The sequence below is a fragment of the Neurospora tetraspora genome (genome assembly GCF_033439725.1).
Source record: "Neurospora tetraspora strain CBS 560.94 chromosome Unknown B0H65scaffold_2, whole genome shotgun sequence".
Classification (NCBI taxonomy): domain Eukaryota; kingdom Fungi; phylum Ascomycota; class Sordariomycetes; order Sordariales; family Sordariaceae; genus Neurospora; species Neurospora tetraspora.
This window is the reverse complement of record NW_026944384.1, coordinates 5,498,824-5,515,461: the sequence shown is the minus strand read 5'-3', so window position 1 is coordinate 5,515,461 and position 16,638 is coordinate 5,498,824. Positions and strand designations below refer to the sequence as shown.

Genomic DNA, 16,638 nt, shown 5'->3' with positions numbered 1-16,638 from the left:
TCCAAACCACTATCCTAGAAGCCAAAAGTTTATCCGGGAAAAGAGTTAAAGCGATTCCGGGCGACTTTCTCTTTTCTTTTGCCCGAGTGTCCAGTCAGTGGTCATGAAATCCACGATCCTGATGCTCTAAATAAACCCTTGTATATAGGTGGAGCCTCGTCTACAACAAAACTGACGAGATTGTTGTGATTGCCCGCCGAGAACTGCGGTAAAAGGTCTCAAGACCTAGACTATATGATGGGCGAGCGAGCTGGCCTCGTACGCTTGCTCAACCGGGGTGTGTTCAAAAAAGCTTGATATTCCGCCCGCTATTTTGAACAAATCAAGATCGATGCTTCCCATACTTACTTGGCCCTACTATACAAAGTTAAGTTATTGTCTCCCGTCCTCATTCGATCACCCTTTCTCTTTGGTTGGTCATAGCGACAATATCCTCATTATGTCTTTGTTTTCCCGGCCCATCTCATCTCTCAAACCCCTTAGTCTAAAATTTTTAGACTTGAGCAGTTAGTTGTCAACATCCACACTACCCCGTGAATGACGACAACCCAGATTTTGACTCCCATCTTATCTGGTGGGCATGGAGTGTGCTTCTGTTGGATACAACATAACCTACACTACACACATATACCTCTTCCTACAGGCAGGCACATACATTCCACCACTTTATGGGGCAATGAATTATCTACCACACGGCAGCCTTCCTGGTTTTTTTTAAGATTTGGTATTGGTATTGGTATCCTCTACTAAACGAATAAGATACCTACTTTTAACGGAAGTTGGTGCCCCTGCCTGATTTTCGAGTGGCCTAGTTGCATTTGTAGCAGCCGCATTTGCAATTGACCCTGAAAAGCACTGTCAAAAACGGCTCACGAACGAGGTGAAAAAAAAAAAAAGAAAAACGTAAAAGTGCTGGGGGAACCTGAAGAGGAATGACCTGGAGATTGGATATTGATTCATTTTGGCGGTCAAAACTGCCGTGTGTTGTGGTGGAAAGTCTCACAAGAATATGGAAGTATATGTGTCTGTGTGAATGAGTGTACTTATGTATGGGTAGGTTTTCTCTTCTGTTGTTATTGTGTTTGTGCTGCTTCCTCTCGTCGGCATACTGATAAGCATTGCATTTGAGGCGGAATAGTTCATGCTGGTTCCTATCTTCTTATCGGTTTTGTGTGTTTCATCTCATCTCTCTTTCTTCGAGGACTTATAGTGTGAACCAGTTCATAGTTCATACTCGAGAGAACCTTGAAGGCTTCTGTCGGCGAGTATTTAACTACCTAAGGTACTCGTCTTGGTGCTCGTCTCCGATCTTCCTCTTTCCACTTTCTTCTGAAATTTTGCAGTTCGTGAATCTCTTCCCTCCTCACTCATCATTCTTGATTTCCGTTTTGGTCCGTTACTCTACGTGCTAGACAATATCAAACCCCCAGACTCCATCGCCAACTACTCGTGTGAGCTATATCAAATCGTCACGTAATACATCTCGCCTCATCACCATGGCCTCACCTTTCTCGGACCCCGCGTCTACCGGTGTCGTTGCGCTGGACTCCGCTCGCAGGACTCTGTCCATCATCATCGAAGGTATCGTATCACTCACTCATCACATCCCAAGGAAACGTAAAAGGTGAAAGCAAGCTGAGCTAACCCTGACACTCAAAAGACCAGGCCACCGACATCCCCTACAGCGCCGACGCTCTCGACCGTCTCACCAAGCTCCTGCCCAGAAACATCAGGACATTTGACAACATGAACCAGGCCAGCCAGGTAGCGGAGCACTTTCTCCTGCAATCTCCCAAGTGGAAGTCAGACTACCAAAACCAAAACAAAGACTACATCGATGACGAAGCATCCGCCCTCTACCACTCCATTGTCGAGGGTCTGAGCAGACTGCGCGATAAAGAGGAGATTTACCTCGTTATCTTTGAGCAGAAGGGTCGGGTTTTGGTGAATCATAAGAGGAGGGGCAACAGGCTAATGGCTGTAGAGAAGGGTATTGAGAGGTTGTTGAAAATCATGATGGAGAAAGAGTGTTTCGGGAATGCTGAGGATGGAGGCGAAGGTGCCCCCGGGGAGGATCGCAAGGTAAAGATTGAGAGCAGCGGTGAGGGTGAGGATGTTGGTGCCGCCGGTTCGTACAAGTGTATGTTCTTGAGGGCTCGGTCTCATTGTTTTTTTTTTCGTTCTTATAGCAGATTTCTCATGACAGATGCTAACAGTTTCACTTAGATTTAGGCGAACCCGACGTCTTCTTCAAGCTTGAGGATTTTAAGCCAGCCTGCTTGGGTTGATGAGAGGACGAAGATATCGTACGACGAGATGAAGCACCAGTATTTCAACCGCGACAATCTTTGTCAGTCAGAATCGTTGATCGCTCGAGATCCCTACCTGATGATGGCTTTGGTCGACTTGCGAAAGAATGGGAAGTTTGTGAGATGTCCTCTTCGAAAAGCGGAGCGAGAGTTGGCCTAGCGAACTTTGTGGCATGTTGTCTCTTGTTGCTTTCAGCTTCGGATCTGAAGAAGGAAGAGAGGAGCGTGATGTTCGATATGGGAATGGAGAATGGATGGTTGACTGGGTGTAGGTGGTTCTGGGTAGTAAAGACTCATTGTTGGGTTTGAACTTGATGGATTATTGCTTGGGAATAATTTGGTTCTTGGAGTTATTGGAATTGGTTTCGTCGTTTTCTGGTCAATAAACCCTGATTGATATCATTAGGTGGGGGCCTGGGACTTCAGGACAATGAAGAAGGATCAGGAAAGTTACAAGTTAGTTTTGATTTGAGGATGTCAAAGTCGTGTGAGTATGTAGAAATGGAAGAAGATTGCACTCATCTCGTGTGTTTGGGTCAAAGTTGTGATGACGTCGGCTGCAGTGTACGAGATGTACGAGATGGTTTCGGAGCGAAACCGGACCGCGGGACATTTTTCCTTCTTTCCTTTCGAACCAACAAGTCGTTCTTTCCTTGACTTCAATCCTCGCACCTCGATGGCTCAAAATTTCAACCCTACACAATAATCGCCACGACGAGTTTGAATCCTGCGCGCTAACGTCATCCTTCGTATTTCGATGTTGCCGGTCAAACGGAAACCACTTCCTCGACACTAATTTCCGACTGCGGCGAGGTTCACATCAATGTTTGTTTTCGCCGTCCCCTGTCGCAATTATGCCGTCCGAAGATCCTTTTACTCGGCGCGAAGACGACATCGCAGGAGGATCGCAAGGGCAAGGATCGTGACCGCCAGGGGCCGGTCGTGGGAGGGGGAAAAATTGCGTCGACCCCGCGCGTCCTCAATTGGACGGACGGAGAGGCCTCAGCCGCGCCTCAGTTAGTGCATACACTCCCCGACCGAACTGTTGACTGACGAGCGTTGCGCCAGCCCGATGTGACCTCCAGCTTACCTCTTGACTCAACTCAATCGCGACGACATTGATACCACCGGTTCTCCTACCCGGCGCGTCTGCCGCGCGCGACCATGTTATCAAAACTACGCGCCCATTGATTCCGTATGCCTATCGCGAAGGCAAGCGCCAGCTGTTCAACTTGCCTTTGTGTTAACGAAAAGCCCGGTTGGGCTGGGGTCATTCAATCCGCCGACACTCTTTGCCTTCGGTCCAAATCAAGATGGCGGCGCTTCCGGAGAACTGGGAGATGGACTATGATGGAGCCATCAGTCGCTGGATTTACCGATTCAAGCCTACAGGGCTCATTCAGTACACCTTTCCTAAGCCGGGCGACGAGTTCCCCGAGTTTGTTGGCGATTTTGGCGGACCTATGCCACCCGAGGACAAATTCTTGAGCCAGAAACTCAAGAAGGGGGGTTCAAGCGAGACGGCCCCAAGTTCTCCCCCATTAAACATCAGCACAACTGCGACGTCAGCGAACTTCTCTGGGCCAAGTTACAATGATCCACCACCATGGTTCCAGCCAGACGGGTTCATGTACATGGGTCCTGGGGCGTACAACGACACAAGTCCGGAGCAAGACGAAGACGAGGCTGGGTTACCGGCGACTGACCCGAGGACACCCGAGTCCAAGGTTACTAAGCCGCCAAACAGACCATTGATATCGCCTGTAACGAGTACAGAAACCACTCCTCTGGTTGTCAATAGCCGACCTACCGTTGTGACGACCCAGGAACAGACTACGCCAGCGAAAGTTGACGGTACCCCGGCTGAAGGGGATTATATCCTGTCTCCGGGGGTCCCTATGTTGGATGGTCGTCCGATAAACCAAGTGTTTCCTATCGGCTTTGTGGCCGAGTTATACGGCGAGTCGACCGCGAGGACTCGCGAAGAACATCCTGCCGCAGCGGAACTACCAGGTCATGAGGCGCCCATCCGCAATCTACAGTTGGCGAACGCAGATCAGCATGCGCCTGTCGAGTTATCCTCTGAAAACGCTAGCGTGAAGGCCACTTCGGGCGAACAATCACAGAAAGACCCCAACTCTCAAAAGGTAGATCCAGGATCAAGACCGAATCTCGATCGGAAGAAGGAGTCAAGTCCCTGCATATTTGGCGCCAATTTTGCCTCCCCTCCTTCGAATCCTCGGCCTGCACACGCAGACAGGTATTCCATACAAGGACAAGTGCCGTCTCGGGTTGAGGTACCAGCTGTGTCGTCAGCTAAAGAGACACCGGGACAGATAGTGTCAGTTGCACAACCAGGCAAATCAGAGTCCGGAACAGAGCTTGAGAATAGCTCAAAAGCCAACGAAAAGGCGAAAAAGTTTGGGACCCAACGGGTACCGTCCATTCTCCAGCCCGCCCGCGGACGCCCAAAACCTTTACAGAGTCCTTCTGGTGGCCAGCAAGCCTCCTTAACTACAAACCGCTTTGTTCAGAGACCGCTGTACGACCTCCCAGAGTTAGACCATCAGACAGTGAAACCTCTACACGGCCATCAATCCATGATTCTGCTCAACAAAAAGGATATATTGGACCCTCCACCTGCGTTTACGAGGACAAATACTCTACCCGCAGACCTGCCTTCACTGCCTTTCATGGGAAACGGTTTTTCCACAAAAACCGAGATGTCTTCACCGGCCCCAAAACCGCAAGACCAGCAGTCTCCGTCACCGCCAGCTCCAAGCGAGGAGGTACCACAGATGGGGTCCAACTTTGCGTCGACAAGTAGACCACATAGGGGAAGCTTAAGTGACTACGCGAACCCAGTTCTTCCTGATATCGGGCAGTCAGTGAAGCCTCTAAACATCAGCCGAAAACCTTCCCCAACTGAAGTTCAAGGAGTAGATCAGTCGTCTTTGGCAGTGAAAGACGGTATGGAACAGACGGCTCCGATGCTGGCGCAGGAATTGTCACAAGCAATTGCGGACTTCTCTATTTCTGGATATGAACCAAATCGCGCTACTGAGATTGTCATGTCTGAAAACGGTGGCATAACAGTACTTTGGTGTCAGGAAAGGATGCAGTTACGCCATATTCCAAGCGAACTGGCCGCTGAAACTTTGCCTATCACTGCTGCCCGGAAATCTTCTGTTCCTGAAGATGGTTCGCATAATCTCCCACACTCTGGAAATTCTGGTTCAGAGCCTCCGCGGCCTGACAAGATCCCACCTGACAATTCTCAGCCCGTGTTCACTCCATACCGTCCTCCTGTAGGGGAACAAACCTTCCGCCGAAAGCCTGTGGCCGAGTCCCAAGGTCCTTACGAAACCTCAACCTCGAGTATGGGGATTGAGCAACAACGTGGCTCCTTCGCTCCATTGGGTCACTTAGCTCAACAAGGAACCCCAGAACATTACGTACCGCCTCCTCCCCACAACCAACAACTTCCATCGCGTAGTGTTGAAGCCCTGCCACAGCCAGATATAAGGAACATGGGCCTTCCACAAGCCTTTCCACCACCACAACAATTCGCCAACCCACAGCCGCAGGCACAGGCATCCACATGGCCGAAACAAGAATCAACAGCTCCCTTTGCGGGCCAAATGGATGATTTGGCGTCAAAACCGCTTCCTCCCGTACCTGAAACCATGACCCAGGCTCGTGGATTATCTAATGAAGCTTCAACACCTGTTGTGAAGGAAAAGCGAGGGCTACTTTCGAAGTTTAGGAGAACTGGCAACACGGCCAGCTCCTCGAACAAGCTTCAAAAGTCGGTCGGGAATAGCTATCCCACAGCGAGCAATAACATTCCGCAGTCACAACCTCCTGTGTCTTATCCATCACAGCAAGGTCCACCACAAAACTCCCAGGTACAATTCCAGGGTCCCTCATCGCATCCTGATCAAACACAACCACAAGGCTATCAATGGCCTGCGAATACACTGGACGCATGGTCAGCGTATGGCCACGATCCGCGTGCTTTCACGCCGACAGTCCAGCTCGGAGGACCTCAACACGAGCCTGAGTTTGCCTATCAGAATCAGCCGATGTCAGCCCAGCAGCAGTGGTATCACCATCAACTGCAGCAGCAACAGCAACAGCAACAGCAGTTGGACAGCAGAAGGGAGAGCGAAGTGTCCAACCTGACCGGCACTTCGTCACCTTCACCAGTCCCCAGCAACGCGGACACAGTATCCATCGCAGACAGTTCCAGAGTGTCGATAATTAGCAGTCATCACACTCGTCCTGGAAGCGAGGGCGCTGCCAGTCTCGCCAGTGTCAGCACCATTGGCAGGAACAGTGAGGTCACTCCGCCGCCTAGCTTCAACCGCCGCAACGGGAACGGGCCTGGCCCGAGTAGATGGGGGAGCGTATCTGGAGGCGGTGGTGGTGGTAAATATGATGGATCGGGTTGGGGTGATTTTGAGTAGAAGATGATTCTTCGGTCAGCCCTTTGGGTATGAACTTGATAATGCCAATGCCGATGAGCTCCTTGTCTGTCTTGCAGCAGATGAGACGAACCGAGCGTGGTGTTCGACATCTGTTCCTGCATGCTTCTACTAACATCTGACATCGGCACGCCCCTTTCATCCCGTCTACCGTCCCGTACCGTCCACCCATCGTCGCCGGCGACGGTTCCCGTCCGCTAAGCCCAAAAGTCTCCGAAGCAATTCCCATTCCCCATGCGGCCAGACATAGGGGTCCGCCAAAACCAAGGGTCCAGGCTTCCAGGGTTTGGGTTCCGTTCGGGATGCCTCGGGGGCCCGGGGGGCGTGGGCAAACGGCGGGGGCGGAGGATCGGCAAGGGACGATGGAACCTCAGTGGGCTTTACAGGGGCCTTTTACGGGGCTAGTGGGTGCCTTACAGGGATGGGTGACGTCACAGCACATTGTGTTGGTCTTGTCTCGCCAACCAACGACGACTGATCAACGACTGAATGCCACTCCCGAATCGATAACTCGAAAAATCAAATTGCATTAATCCTTCTCTGGTGGGTGTGTGTCTGCATCGGAACTGGACATGAGCTTGCGTGGCTTTTTCTTTATCGGGTTCGACGTTGAGCTCGGTGGGATTTGGCGGTTTCCGGGGCGAGTAAAATGAATGTTTTGGTATCAGGAACGAACAGGATGATCAGTCATGGCTCTTGGCTTCATTTAACACGCAGGAGACACTCGGTCAATTGTTAACATTAGGACGGGGAGAAGGAACGGTGAGGGACACTGTGAGATTCAGCATCTTCACAAGTTGCTCCTTCACTCTCAACAAGATCGAGTTGGGATAGGATACCGAGACGGGATGCATTACAACACAACGCTGTCTCGCTTGTGATTACCTACAATGGACAACTGCAAGCAAGACAACAACACGCATCTCACCGCCGAAAATGGGAACAAGCAACCACCGATCATCCCCCAGAGTCCCTGATACGATCCCTCCACCCCCCGCCTTACCGGCTTACTAACAACGGCCGGGCTCTTGTGAAAGGCCGTCAAGCCGTCCGGCCCCCCGCTGCTAACTGACTGTTTCGTCTGCAACCGTCCACGGTAGCCACGGGCTGCCGTCCATGCCGTCCCTGCCGTCCAACCTGTCGCACCCGGCAACGCGAAACACGCTTTCCGATATGCAATCTCTCCCACGCCTTCTTATCGCTCTTCCCTGACTTCTCCATCTTCACTTGTTGCCCGCGCTTGACCGGTGGGTCGCGCTTCTGTGCCAACCCGCTGATCCATCTCCACACCCCGGGATTCTGAACGTTTTCGTAAACACCGAAGCAAGTCAACCTCCTCTTCTTGGCGATGGAGTCGCGGGTCCCCGGTCCCGATCCCAAGGCTCAGTGGCCCCCTATGCAACACCAACCCCCACACGTGTCAAAGTGGCACACGAAATCGATTTCAAAGACTTCTTGAATTTTGACAGTAGCGTCTTGGATCTCGTCGGTTTCCATCTTACACGGATGCCCCTTTGGGAGTTTCTTCCATCTCTCTTTTGCGGCTTTCCTGTCACGGGTAGCTCCTCTCTTCCTCCCGTCTGTTTGATATCTACGCCCGAGCCCCGTCCCCCCATCCATGTTTGACAATGCCCCCGTCTGAAGACTGTCCATCGCCCCGTAGGATGTCACAAGCGAATCCTCCACCGACCTTGCACGTCCGGATGCCGTCCGAAGTTCCGACTCCCATGGACCCCGATGGAGACTACTATAAACACGCCAACGGCATCGACCACACCCACCTGGCCGTTCCCGATTCCGGCGCCCTCAGCCCTGCCTCTTCTGGCCATGGCGACAGGGAGATGGGCGACAGGGAGATGGGCGACAGGGAGATGGGCGACAGGGAGATGGCCAACAGATTAAACGACGACCTCGAACTTATGCGTGCTGAGCGCATGGTCTCCAGACAAGTACGAGAAGACGAATCGAGACGGTCCAGATCCAAGAACAGGAGTACCGAGAACCTCGAGGACGTCTTTGATACAGTTGCCGGTGCCGGTGCCACGCCAACCCCGGCCGTTACTACCGTAGCAAAGACGACATGGCTTACCCGAACTTGGGCTCGACTGAGAAAGTTTCCACGAGTATTGCGCTATATCGTCTACTCGATTCCTCCGGCCATTCTCATCCTCATCCCTATCTTCTTGGATCTTTTCGCCTACGACAGCCACCAAGATGTCGGTGAAGGCCGAGGTGTTAGGCTCCTCTGGTTCGGCATCTGGTTGGAAGTTGTCTGGCTCAGTCTGTGGGCAACAAGAGTCATTACTTGCGTCATGCCCTTTGTGATAGCGTGGATTGCCGACACCTTTGGGTCCAGCAACCACAAGAAGTGGAGGGATATTGGTCGTCAGCTCGAGTTGTCTACCGCCATGTTCATCTGGATGCTGGTTGTTTTGGTGACCTACAATCCCATCCTGAAGGACCACCGAATCGATAACGGTGAAGATGCGCGCGACAAGGATTCTGCCTGGATCTCCATCGTGTACAAGATCATTCTTGCCTTCTTCATCCTCGCGGCACTGAATTTCGCCGAGAAGATCTTGATCCAGTGGATTGCCTCCTCGTTCCACCGCCGAACTTATTCCCTCCGCATTCAAGAAAACGTCATGCAGATCGAGTGTCTCGTCGCTCTGTACACATACGCCAAAATTTGTCTCGAGGCGCAGGACCCGGTCTGGAACTCCAACTCGGTTGGAGGCGACTCATCCGGGCTGCGTACCCCGATGAAGTACATGAAGACGAATGCTCGGCAAGCTTGGAGCAAGGTTGGAAACGCCGCCCATCGGTTTGCTGGCGACATCACGGGTAGGCGCATTCTGAAAGGAAACCATCCCCGCAAGGTCGTCATGGAGCTGCTTCGTTCGACCAACTCGAGTTATACCCTAGCTCGTGTCTTCTACCGTACCTTTGTCCAACCTGGCAGAGATACTATCACTTTGGAAGACATCCTGCCCGCCTTTCCTAATCAGGAGGAAGCCGAGGCTTGCTTTGCTATCTTCGACAAGGACTTCAACGGCGATATCTCCATGGAAGAACTGGAAATGGTCTGCAGCGAGATCCACCTGGAGAAGAAGGCCATTGCTGCGTCGTTGAAGGATCTTGATTCGGTTATAAAGAAGCTTGACAAGGTCTTTATGTTTATCATTATCGTGATTGTTATCATTGTGTTTATCAGCGTCATCTCCAACTCGGCTGCTGCTGCGCTGACCTCGACGGGTACCGTTATTCTGGGTCTGTCTTGGTTGCTTCAGGCAACAGCCCAGGAGTTCCTTCAGGTATGTCAGTCCAAGGCCGCTAAAAGAGCTCAGGTTGCTAATCTAAACAGTCCATTCTCTTCGTCTTCGTCAAACATCCCTTCGACGTCGGCGACCGCGTCACCATCTACGGTAACACCGGCTCCCTGATGCGCGGCGACGACTACTACGTCCTCGAGGTCTCGCTCCTCTACACCGAATTCAAGAAAATGGAAGGCCACGTCGTGCAAGCGCCCAACTCAATCCTCAACACGCTCTTCATCCTCAACCAGCGTCGCAGCCAAGGTTTGGCCGACCCCGTCAACCTGACGCTCCGCTTCGGCACCACCGAAACCCAAATCGAGGAACTAAAAGCCCGCATGCTCGACTTCTGCATCAAGAACCAGCGCGACTACGCTCCGCGAATCATCTCGGAAGTAAAGACCATCGACGAGGTTTATAGTATCAACATGAACATCATCTTCTTCCACAAGAGCAACTTCCAAAACGAGCTGTTGAGGCTTACGAGGCACAACAAGTTCGCCGTCGAACTGATGCACCAGATGGACGACATGGGCATCCAGGGCCCCCGCCTCATGGCACCTGGTGGAAGGCAGAATATGCCTATGTATTGGTCTCAGGTTCCTGGTGGTGACTCCCAGCCCGGTCAAAACGGGCCACAACAATTCCAACAACCACCACTACAACAAGTCCCACCACCACCAGGCCCCTCCCCTTCCCCCTCCGATTTCCTACGCAGACGCCGCCGCGCCGACAGCCGAGCAACGGTAGTCGAATCAGGCGTCGACTTCCAAGACGTGTACATGAACCGACGGCCCGAACCGTTAGGGGGGCATGGAATCCATCGTCTGGCGTCGATTAGGCAGCGTGACGAGGAGGAAGATGAGGAGGATGAGCACGATGAGAAGAAGAGCCATCATCATCATCACCACCACAATAATGATTCGGAATTGGATCAGAGGCTGGAAAAGATGTCGAGTAGGGGCACTAGGGGGGATATTAGCCCCGCTGGCAGACCGAGTGGTGATGGAAGTATGAGCATGACGGCGTCGGTGAGGAGGGGGAGGGTGACGATGGGTAATATGTTTGGGAGGGGGAGGTCAAGGTCGGTGGTGGCGAATAGTCAGCCACCGGGAGGGAATCAGGTTTAGGTTTGAGTGGGATGATGTTATGAAGTGATGAGTGATGAGTGAATGATCGGTTTACAAGAACCGAACTAAACAGTCTATGACTATGCGCCGGGAAGGGGATGTTGATGGGGATCATAATGGATGTGGATGTGGGTGAGGATGTGGGTGAGGATGAGGTTGGTGTGTTGATATGGTGTGAGGTTATCAGTTGGATATGGATGACTACCTACCTACCTACCTACCTGCACATAACATTAGAGTCTAGAGTTAGACCGACGCCAACGAGAGGGCCAAAGGGGGATTTGGGTCCTGGGTGTTTGATACCTTCTTTGCACTTGGCCAGTTTTAGATACACAATTTTTGAATGATGATGTTGAAAGCATTGGAAAATCGAAAGGTGCCATCATCACCGATTACGCAATTCTTGAGGTGGACTGTAGGGGAAAACGATTATTTTGGTTACGAAGTATACAAACGGCGAGGATTCTCCAATCACCGAGTTATAGAGGCACATTTTATATGGCTAGACTCCCGTGTTCTTGGGCGGAGGGTTTTCCCATGATGTCGCCAACAAAAGCAGTAGATATGGTGGTCCGTAACACTCGTACAACATTGGCTGCAGCATGATGCCCATACAAACCCGAAAAAAAAACAAATCAAAAACAAAAAGAAAAAAAATATTTACTACGCTGGGAAACTGCTTGGTGAAAACCCAGATGCCCGCTTGGGATAGATATGCTCGCTAGGTGTTAGTATGCTCGCTGTGGGTTAGTATTCTCGCTAATGTTCGCTGAGGATAAGGATGTTCGCTGGGGATAAGTGTATTCGCTGGGGATAGGTACGCTAAGGTGAACTCACCATGGGAGAGTGCCCAGGACTTGCCCAGACAGCTCTCCCATAGAGAGAACCCCGAAAAGTTGCCCTCGACCTGAATCGAATGCGTGACCTTGCGGTTGAGAACCCATGGTAGGAGCAACTCAGCCACTGAGCCAAATTGGGACATTGGTACCCACTATAGACAAACGCTAAGCCTATATGAGCATCTCCGAATTTCCCCCCGAACTGAACCGTCGTAGGATTGTCGTTCACCTTGGCGATTTACCCGTTCGGTGAACAAACTCACCTTGTTCATCTTGCTCACCTGTCAATCACAGTTGCAACTTTGCAACTTCCGAACAAAATACAACAACCATATTTCCCCATTATTTACCACCCATAGAGATAATCCTGGTCTACCGTGCCCACTCCCCTTGCCGCCGCATTTACGCCTCACAAGTGCTCCCATCACCACCTTCATTTTAGCCAGCAATCAATCATCAACTCTCCGAAATCCAACCAACAACAAGAAACATGTCATTCCGCCCACGCCCACGATTCCTCAACCTCGGAGTCGGCCGTCCGCGTTTCGGGCCGCCTCGGAGTCGGACAAACGAGCTCCTCTTCTCACAGCTCACATCAATGATACCAACAACAACTACTATCCAGTCCTCATTCACAACAAAGTCGCGCTTATCAACAACCTCAACACCTCTATCTCCCGGCGGCCCCCGTCGTTGCTCTCACCAGTATCAGCATCAACACCACCACTGCGGCCCACGATCACGGTCACACAACTACAGCAACCGCTCCTGGCAAAAACAACAACAACAACATCAACAAACCCGCCACAACAGCACCAATCCCAACTCCCACCAAAACCCCAACCCCAACTCCAACCCCAACAAAAACACCGAAAGAATAGACCGCCTCCTCACCCGCCTCCCCCGCTTCCTCCACCCCTACCTCTCCTCCCTACGCTCCTCCCCCTCTTCCTTCATAGTAGCCTTCCTAATCCTACACGAAATCACCGCCGTCATTCCCGGTTTGGGCTTCTTTTACTTTTTTCACTATTACGACACTGACACCGACACTGACACTGACACTGACGACGACGACACTGACAAACCATCGTCGTCGTCGTCGTATGGAAAAAGGGTGACGGATTGGGTGATGGGGTGGATGGTGGAGCATGGATACTCGGAGGTGATGATGGGAAAGATGGAGGGGTTTGAGAGGTGGTTTAAAAGAAAAAAGTATTTTGGGTTTGGTGGGAACGAGGGGGAGGGGGAGGGGTTGAGTGCGGTGGTGGTGGGGGGAGAGGATGGGACGAAGAGTGAGGGTGTGAGTGCTGGAGGAGGAGGAGGAGAAGAAGAAGGAAAGGAGCAGGTTTTGATGAAAAAGTGGCAGAGTGGGGATGAAAAGTATAGAGTCTTGGTGGACGCTGCGCTGGCGTATGCGATTACCAAGGCGTTGTTGCCATTGAGGATCATTGTGAGCGTGCAGGCTACGCCGTGGTTTGCGGGCGTGTTGGGGAGGGTGAGGAGGGTTTTTGGTGGTGGGTTGAGGAAGTAAACCAGGGTACATATAAGATGTTGGACGTGGTTCAGGGACATGATGGTTTCTAGCTCGGTGGGAGGATGGCGATGAGACAGGAACGCAAAGCTGGCGAGCGGGAACCATTCTACTTAGAGGACTTTTCGATCGATTAAACCAGTTTCGGCTCTCTTACTAATACGTCTGCTACTCATTAACATTAAGTTATCCTCCTCATTATGCCATTGATCCATCCCCAGCACAGAACCCTCTAACTCCCGTCCTCTCTATCAAATCCATTCATTACCTCCGTTTAACCACGCCTTGCTCAAGAATAGGTAGACCTTCAAGCACTCAAGCCTCAACAACCCTCCTACAAACCACGCCCCCCTTCTCTCCCCCCCCCTCCGTCTTACACTTCGCCAGCGTCCCTCCCTGTCCCTGATCATAAATCTCCAACATCTTCAACTTGTCCTTCCCCAACACCTCCTCCCCCGTGAAATTCCCTCCCAACCACGTCGCAACACCCATCTCCCCAAACCTCACATCCGTGAAATTCCCCAGAGCACTCGGCAGCTCCGGCCTCTCCTGCAGCGGAAAATCTTCAATAATCCAACTTCCCTGCGCGCTGCACAGACCGGGCATATCCTTCCAGATCAAACTACCCGTGGCGATGGGGATTTTCACTTTGCCATCCACGCCCTTTGGGCTCTGCGGGGGTCCGAAGTTCTCTACCATCACCGAGCCGCCGGAGTTCCCGTGCGGTCCCGTGGAAACGGTAAACCGCAGCTCGTCACCGGGAGAAGCCTTGAAATCCAGAAACCCCTTGGCGTGCTCGGCAGGATACCACTGCGTCCAGACGTACGGGGTTTGTTGACCGCCTAGGGTGCCATCCCAGAAGATGTCGACCCCCGCCCGAAGGGATTGACTCAAAGGGTTGCAGTTCGGGATACTGGTAATGAAGTTATCCGTGGCCGAAGCCCCGTCGATGCCAACCCATATCGAAGCCGAGTACTCCCCTGCGCTGTTGCCGGCTGTAGGACCCGATACGGGCATGTTGATGGAGGGGATCACGACGGTGCCGGTGACGGATTGGATCATGTCTTGGTTCTGGGTTGGTTGGTCGGGGGTCGAGGCCGGCGGGTGGTAGGGGAGATAGGCGCCTGCGCGGAGAGATGGCGGTCTGTTATTAATGCCGGAGGTGGCCTTGATGTGGCCGCCGGCGATGCCAACTGTGTTGGTGGGTGGGCTGTGGAGGAGCCGGCGGTTGGGGTTGTTGGAGGCATCGGTTGAGACGGTGTCCCGCCGGAACTTGAAGGGAAGGGTGAAGGCGGAGGTGGTAGAGGCGGCTGTGGCCGTTAGGGTGAGGAGGGTTGATGGTTTCATGTTGGTTGTTGTGTCGTAGTGTTGTGTGGATGGTTGTGGAAACGAAGGACAGTTGGTGTTGAGTTGATGAGATGAGGTTGAGGGAGAGTGGGTGAGTGAGTGGCCGACAACAAAAGGGAAGAAAGCCCTCTGGTTAAATCGATTTCAAGACCTTATGCAAGTGCAACTTGAACAAGGGGGGGGCAGGCGAGTGTAGATCCCTTGATATTTCGACCACCAGGGCTGACACGAAGTCGACGATTGCTCTTTCCTCAAAGTTGTTATAAGAAGGAACTCCTTTGAAAACTCGTACTCAACAATCCCAAGGAAGTAGGAAGTGGCAAGTAGAGAGAATAATCAGATAAAACAACCAGTCTCAAACTCTTGCCATACCATTCATACGGCACGTGGGGAAGGAAGGAAGAAAGAAAGTTGTAACAAACAGAAAAGGTTACGAGGTTTTGGAAGGTGCAAGCAACCTCTGAGCATTATATGTAAATAGCAACCAGCAGGCCTCACATCCTCACGACCCACAACAAAGCCGTCGTCCAATGGTGAACAATGTTCCATGTTCATCAGTTCATCAATCCCATTGATTTGGTTAACCCTGCAAGACAGGGGACGACAATCGTAGATACGGCCGCCCGCCCCACGGGGAGAGAATAGCTCCCTTGTCGTCGTTGTTGTCCCATCCGTCTGTCCCCAGTTTGATGTCCTTCCTTGGGTGAACTAAACGCTGACGGAGTATATCGTACTGTGTGCCACAAGCTTGTCACCCCCTCCTCGTGTGGTCGTATGTACCTTTCCGTCCGTCTTGACGGCGGCCTTAGTCAAGACCCCCGAGGAATCCAAAAGCAAACAAGTCAGTGCGAATCATCGTCATCATTCCACCACACTTCGTATCACTAGGTCACTAGGGGAAAGCGGTGTTTGGCACATATCACGGTACCACCTCTGTTTACCCGTTGCCCGGCGCCGGTTTGGGTAGTGTAGAAGGGCCTTTTGGATCGTGGTACATTGTGAAACATGAAACACAGAGAGAGAGAGAGACCTTTGAGCTTGAATGGCTCGTCCAGATGGAGGGGCACGAGAAGGGTTCAGGAAGAATTCGAAAGGGCCGCCAGCCTATGCCCACCAGTAGTTGCCTATAGAATGGTAGAAATGGTGATCATCACAGAGGCTCGGAATTAAATGCAGGGGCAAGGCACCAGAGGCATCAGAGAGCACGAGAGGGTAGGATTCCACCACCACCATTCACACCCAAACTTCACGCCACCGATCTGCATCGCTCAACGAACCAGTGAAAATTCAAATCATCAACAACTTTTGACAGGCGAAAAACAACTTCGAGGTTACCATTGGCGGAACCACTTACCAAGTTCTGCCCGTGACGGCTCCCAACATCCATCTGTCAGGGACACAGCTTGACAGCCAACGCAACCACCAAACACCAAAGAAGGGAGGGAACATACATAGGTATCGTACCTTTCATGCACCGAAGCATTGTGGCATTCGTATTCAAGATCCAGGGCCTGTGAGCACCCGATTCGTTTAGGCGTGACACTTGAATAATGAGGAGCCCCATTTATGGAACTGAACTGTGCGTGTGTAACGGGACTTCACATGATCGTTCGGAAAGGCTGTTTGGAAGAAGACTACAGGCAGACAGGCAGGCAGGCAGGCACATGCTACGCTGCTGCTT

At 52.0% G+C, this 16,638-nt stretch overlaps 5 protein-coding genes across 5 annotated transcripts; 4 read left to right on the top strand and 1 right to left on the bottom strand.

Moving 5' to 3' along the window:
• Positions 1-1,496: 1,496 nt before the first annotated feature.
• Positions 1,497-2,701, top strand: B0H65DRAFT_569188 (uncharacterized protein; the record flags this gene model as incomplete). Its single annotated transcript, XM_062830411.1, has 3 exons — positions 1,497-1,581; positions 1,661-2,115; positions 2,233-2,701. 3 exons carry the CDS (start codon positions 1,497-1,499, stop codon positions 2,467-2,469), a joined length of 777 nt encoding a protein of 258 aa, XP_062685084.1. The 3' UTR covers positions 2,470-2,701.
• Positions 2,702-3,476: 775 nt separating this feature from the next.
• Positions 3,477-6,938, top strand: B0H65DRAFT_134814 (uncharacterized protein). The gene has a single exon (XM_062820853.1). The coding sequence runs from the start codon at positions 3,623-3,625 to the stop codon at positions 6,776-6,778; it is 3,156 nt and encodes a 1,051-aa protein (XP_062685083.1). The 5' UTR covers positions 3,477-3,622; the 3' UTR covers positions 6,779-6,938.
• A 1,283-nt stretch (positions 6,939-8,221) lies between these two features.
• B0H65DRAFT_134808 (Mechanosensitive ion channel-domain-containing protein) lies at positions 8,222-11,357 on the top strand. Its single transcript, XM_062820852.1, has 2 exons — positions 8,222-10,110; positions 10,161-11,357. Exons 1-2 carry the CDS (start codon positions 8,425-8,427, stop codon positions 11,238-11,240), a joined length of 2,766 nt encoding a protein of 921 aa, XP_062685082.1. The 5' UTR covers positions 8,222-8,424; the 3' UTR covers positions 11,241-11,357.
• A 918-nt stretch (positions 11,358-12,275) lies between these two features.
• Positions 12,276-13,692, top strand: B0H65DRAFT_459029 (uncharacterized protein). The gene has a single exon (XM_062826438.1). The coding sequence runs from the start codon at positions 12,570-12,572 to the stop codon at positions 13,608-13,610; it is 1,041 nt and encodes a 346-aa protein (XP_062685081.1). The 5' UTR covers positions 12,276-12,569; the 3' UTR covers positions 13,611-13,692.
• Positions 13,693-13,734: 42 nt separating this feature from the next.
• Positions 13,735-15,426, bottom strand: B0H65DRAFT_134796 (concanavalin A-like lectin/glucanase domain-containing protein). Its single transcript, XM_062820851.1, has one exon. It carries the CDS (start codon positions 14,955-14,957, stop codon positions 13,926-13,928), a length of 1,032 nt encoding a protein of 343 aa, XP_062685080.1. The 5' UTR covers positions 14,958-15,426; the 3' UTR covers positions 13,735-13,925.
• Positions 15,427-16,638: the final 1,212 nt, after the last annotated feature.

Coding starts and splice junctions, on each gene's coding strand:
- B0H65DRAFT_134814 (XM_062820853.1), top strand. CDS start 3,623: ATGGCGGCGCTTCCGGAGAACTGGGAGATGGACTATGATGGAGCCATC.
- B0H65DRAFT_134808 (XM_062820852.1), top strand. CDS start 8,425: ATGCCCCCGTCTGAAGACTGTCCATCGCCCCGTAGGATGTCACAAGCG. Junction 10,111..10,160: donor CAGCCCAGGAGTTCCTTCAG/GTATGTCAGTCC, acceptor TAATCTAAACAG/TCCATTCTCTTCGTCTTCGT.
- B0H65DRAFT_459029 (XM_062826438.1), top strand. CDS start 12,570: ATGTCATTCCGCCCACGCCCACGATTCCTCAACCTCGGAGTCGGCCGT.
- B0H65DRAFT_134796 (XM_062820851.1), bottom strand. CDS start 14,957: ATGAAACCATCAACCCTCCTCACCCTAACGGCCACAGCCGCCTCTACC.